This window comes from Grammomys surdaster, unplaced genomic scaffold, assembly GCF_004785775.1.
Source record: "Grammomys surdaster isolate TR1022 unplaced genomic scaffold, NIH_TR_1.0 130, whole genome shotgun sequence".
Lineage (NCBI taxonomy): Eukaryota > Metazoa > Chordata > Mammalia > Rodentia > Muridae > Grammomys > Grammomys surdaster.
Window position 1 is genome coordinate 6,697,975 of NW_021604588.1, and position 4,893 is coordinate 6,702,867.

Here is a 4,893-nt window from a genome sequence, read left to right on the forward strand (position 1 = left end):
TGGATGTAGGAGGATCCAGCCTCTTGGGGTGGTAGCATTTCATGGGTGGGGCCCTGAACTGTTTAAGGGTGGAAAAATATAAGCATCAAGCAGAGACACATTTACTCTTCTTTGTTCTTGATTATGGAAGTGACGTGACCAGTTCGTGCCTCGACTTCCCCAAAATGATGGCCTGGAACCTAGAACCATAAATGAGATAAGCCCTTCTCCCCTCTGTTATTTCTGGACAGGGTGTTTTTTATCACTACTGTAGAGAAACAAGAACAGGTATCTTTGCCTTTGAGAGGGGAACAGACTGGTGAGTGACCACAGTATTGCTCTGCCTGTCACAAGTACCTGGACTCTATATGTGGCTCTATGGTCCCAGTCTCTCTGCTCTTTATTGGACTGCTCAGTATATTTAGTGCATATGTAACCTTGCACTCAAGGGTAGGTGGTATAGATGCACTAGAAAAGGCGTAAGCTTTATGGTCTTCCTTAGGAGGCATATTAGCATGTAGTTGAAACGACCGGAAGAAGGTACTTGACTTGATGTATACAGAACATGGTGTGCTTCAGATGACTAGGAAACAGCCCCCAAAGAGGAGTTTCCTGAGGGTAGAAATTTTCAAATCTAGTTTTCCTCTCTCTGCTCTGTTACTTGTTCAACCTTATTCTGTGGTTGCATTTTTTTTTTTTAAAAAAAAATCACGTCTAGTAAAAGAGAAAAAAACTGATCCCACCCCACCAAACCCCCAAACCCTGCTAATTGTTTTAGCTAAATAATTACTTTAGAAGACCAGCATGGTGGCTCACACCTAGAATCCTAGCACTTGGGAAGTAAAAGTAGATCAAAAGTTCAAGGCCAGCCTACACAATACTGACTCGAAGAAAGAAAAGTGAATTCTAAGAAACTCCTAGAAATCTTCAATTTGTGTTTCACAGGCAAGTAATCACACACAGGTTTCTGAACCTGTCAGAAGAGGATGGTAATAACTTTTTTTTTTTTTTAATTTATGTGTATGTGTTCAAGTGGAAGCAGGACAACCTGAGTTGTTCTTCAGGAGCTGACCACCTTATCTTTAAACAGGATTTCTTGGTGGGACCAGGGACTTGCAGATCATCTTGAGTTGGTTGGACAGGGAGACTCAGAAATACATCTGTCTCTGACTCCTCTGAGGTAAGATTACAAGTATGCCCTCACCACACGTGGCTTTTTATGGAGGCACTGGGAACTGTATGGCAAGCACTTCACAACTTGCATGGCTTTAAATGAGAAGGGACAATGAGGGCGGCCATGTCCGGTGCTGCTGGTGGAGCTGACAGCTCAACTCGGTCACTTAGTTGCTCTCTGCTGCTTTTGCTGACCTCTGAGGATGGAGATGAACCCAGCTTTGACAAGACTAGAGTTCAGCTTATCACTGTGATCTTGGAAGGCTATCCGCTCTACCTAAAACATTTCTTAATTCTGGAAGAGCCATATGAACTAATTCTTTAGTTCCTTGTTTCTAGGGCCAGGGGCAGTAGCACGTACATACCTTTTATCCCAGCAGTTGGAGGCAGGGGCAAGTGAGCCTCTGAGAGTTTGAGGATAGCTCGGGCTACATAATGAGTTGCTGTTTAAAAAAAAAAAAAAAAGAGCAAATTCCTTGTTTCTTGCAGCCATAATTCAGTTTCAAAAGCAAAATAATGAAATTCATTCTTAAAGAAATGTCAGGCCAGAATTTAGCCTCCCCACTCAACAATGTATTTAAATATGTCTTCAGGATCACTCCCGCCCTTGTAAGTGTCAAACACTATAAGTATTTTGTATTTGGTAAAGGATACTTGGATCAAGTCTCATTCTCAAAACTGTCTAGTGAAAAAGTACCAAAATTCAATTAAAAAAATTTTTAATACTGACATCATTAATGTGGGTAAAATAGTCAAAATACCAAGATTTAGGAGTTTGACTGAAGAGGCGCAACATGTTTATGGGGATGAGGGGAAAAAATGTTGTTTGCTCATTCAGTGGCAGACATTCCACTGGTCAATCAGCACAAGATTCAAGTTTGAGTGATCAACAATGGCAGTTTTAGATTTGAACTTTGTCATAAAAGTTGGTGGCATGGGGCATGGTTGTGACTCTTCCCATCTGAGCTTCTGGGGAGCTGTGGCAGCAGGAATGATTTCAGGTCTAGCCTGGGCTAGAAAGCAAGGCAATGTCATCAACACAAAAAAGCAGAAAGGCCTCAACAGGAACTGGAAGCCAGACTTGCCATTGAAAGCAAGGACCAAAGTAATCAAGTGTGTAAGGGAAGAGTGCAAGCAGTGAGGAACCTACCAGGAGGGAGATGACCCAGGGCCCACCACTGCCTTGATTTTCTCTCTCCAGCTTGACACCTAGAAATAAACACCCAATGCTCAAGCCATGACATCTTTGTTACAACCTGGACTAAGACCCACAGTGCCTTTCTACTCTGACTAGTAGCACTCTATATAAACTAGAAACCATTCCATTCAGAGTAGAAAAACAAAATATACCACTATCTCAGAGCTTATTTCTTAAGCCCCACCACACTACTAAGACATTAAGGTTAGACTGTCTAACCATTAGAAATAGTGGTTCTCAACCTTCCTAATGCTGCAACATGTGGTGGTGACCCCAACCATAAAAATTATTGTTTCTACTTCATAACTGTAAATTTGCTATTGTTATGAGCAGTAGTGTAAATGTTTTCCATTGGTCCTAGGCAACCCCTGTGAAAGGATTGTTTGAACCCCAAAAGGGTTATGACCCACAAGTTGAGAACCTCTAAGAAGGTGGTGAGCTGCATACCTACTCACAAGACTTAGGAAAACAGGAACCAATGAACTGGCCTACCATAAATGTGGGAATTCTGTTGTCAGTGGCTCCCGGTTCATATGAAGATTTATCTATTGTCAGTGAAAAATACCCATGCCAATCCTAGCAAGAAGGAAGCATGCCTGTCCGTTAGAGTGTGAGTCTAAGATAGCAGTACTTTAAAATGTGACAACACAGTTTTTTGATCAGGTTTTTATTTGTTGAACCTCAAAAAGCAGAATTCAGAAATGGCAACCCACTACTAGGACATTTAGTGGTAAAACATTGTCACTGCCTGTCTTTTATAAGGTACGTTCACATGTGGATATCACCAGAAAGCAGACGTGGAAACTCCAGGAGGTACATATGCACTCTTTGGAGGTGAAAGGCTTTCTGAGCCCACTTTGATAGAAACTTACAATGGATTCCCTAAAGAATTCTCCTGGGCTGTTCCCACTTTATTTACTAAAAATACAGAATTGAAAGTTTCTCCCCATTTTAGCGCTCTCCAAAATGGGTAACAGAAGATTCAGTTCGGAAAGCTACAAAAGGTGTTTAATCATTCTAGCATGGAGCCCACACTGCACTATCACAGACCCTGCAGAGACCTAAGGAGTCTCCAATACATAATTCCTTTCAAAGAAAGCCAGTCAGCAGGGCACTGTGACAGGTGGAGGGGCAGAAGGCTGGTGAAGGCACAGAGTAAAGAATCCCGAGAAAATTTGGTGCCATTTCCATTTAATGACCCAGTAGCACAGCGAGAGACCTATACGACTTCTCCGGGTGTGATCACGCCATGATCTTTCTATGGAACTGCTGCAAGGACCCACGGCTGTCAGCCAGCATCCTCAGGTCCCAGTGCTGGGCGCGCAGCAGCAGCCCCAATTCCCGCAAAGACTTAAGGCTGGGGTGTATAACGGAGGTATTTTTTGCCAGACGGGAGCTCTTTGGTGAAGACTCCTTTAGGGAAACATTGTTTGGCTTCCTCTTCAGGGAGGGTGGGAACGACCATCACGCTCTCTCCGTTCTGTTGGGAGACATTAAGAACAGTGCAATTCAATCTTACAGTGATGGTAAAAGGTCTTAAAGAATTATTTATGGAAAAGCGGTAAATGGACGTATTCTGTATTCTCTCTCTTCTCTGAGGAACTTGTTTTACAAATTGACTTTTGATATGTTAGGAGAGATTTCTCCACCATAAGTAGGAACAGTTCTGTTTTAAATTCCATCATAGCTGGCCACTACTCCTTAAAGTTTAATTCAAAACCTACCCTCCACCCCCCCCCCCCCCCCCCCCAGTTTACAGATCCTATTGGATTGGATCAGGCTAGATTCCTTCTTACCTCCCATCCCCCACACCCACTTGCTGACAATATAGATAACTTGCCTGTCAGAAAAACAAAAACAAAAACCCAATACTCAAGTTAACACACAGAGCAGAAAGCAACACTAAGACTCCCTTGGTGTATTATTGCTCTGTTTACCTGCAGAGATCTTTCTTAGGTATATTACAAGTGTATGAACAATCTGGGAGTGGTAGTGCATGTCTGTAATCTCAGCGCAGCAGAGCCTGAGGCAGATTAAGAGTTCAAAGCCAGCCTATGATAAACACTGAGCTCCTATTTATTTAAAAGGGGTAGAGGGTGGGGATTGATTCAGCAGGTGGAATGCTTGCCTGGCATGCATGAAGCCCTAGGTTTAGTTCCCAGGACCATTTATAACTGGGCATGGTGACCCGGGCATGGTGACTCATGCTTGGGATCCTAGCACTTGAGGCAGAAGATGATCAGAAACTGAATTTGAAGGTCATTCTTGGCAAAATGGTGAGTTTTGAGCTCAGCCTGGGTTACAGAAGACCATGGCGTGTGTGCAGATGTGGACACACACACACACACACACACACACACACACACACAGAGTTTCTGAGCAAGTTTCAAAGACTATATGTTTAAAAGGCTAGAACTTGAGAAAAATGCTATGACATCAGTACACCAACAGTTATACAGCCACTGTGACAGAGGGAAAGCAGCCAGGCAAGCTTCTCTTCCTTCCTTCCTTCCTTCCTTCCTTCCTTCCTTCCTTCCTTCCTT

At 43.1% G+C, this 4,893-nt stretch overlaps 1 protein-coding gene across 1 annotated transcript in view; it reads right to left on the reverse strand.

Moving 5' to 3' along the window:
* Window positions 1-3,001: 3,001 nt before the first annotated feature.
* The window catches only part of Prdx6 (peroxiredoxin 6), a 10,997-nt gene continuing 9,105 nt past the window's right edge, over window positions 3,002-4,893 (reverse strand). The window contains exon 5 of the mRNA XM_028760530.1: window positions 3,002-3,830. Within this exon, the coding sequence (XP_028616363.1) occupies window positions 3,702-3,830 (129 nt within the window). The 3' untranslated portion in view covers window positions 3,002-3,701. The remainder of the gene's footprint in view (window positions 3,831-4,893) is intronic.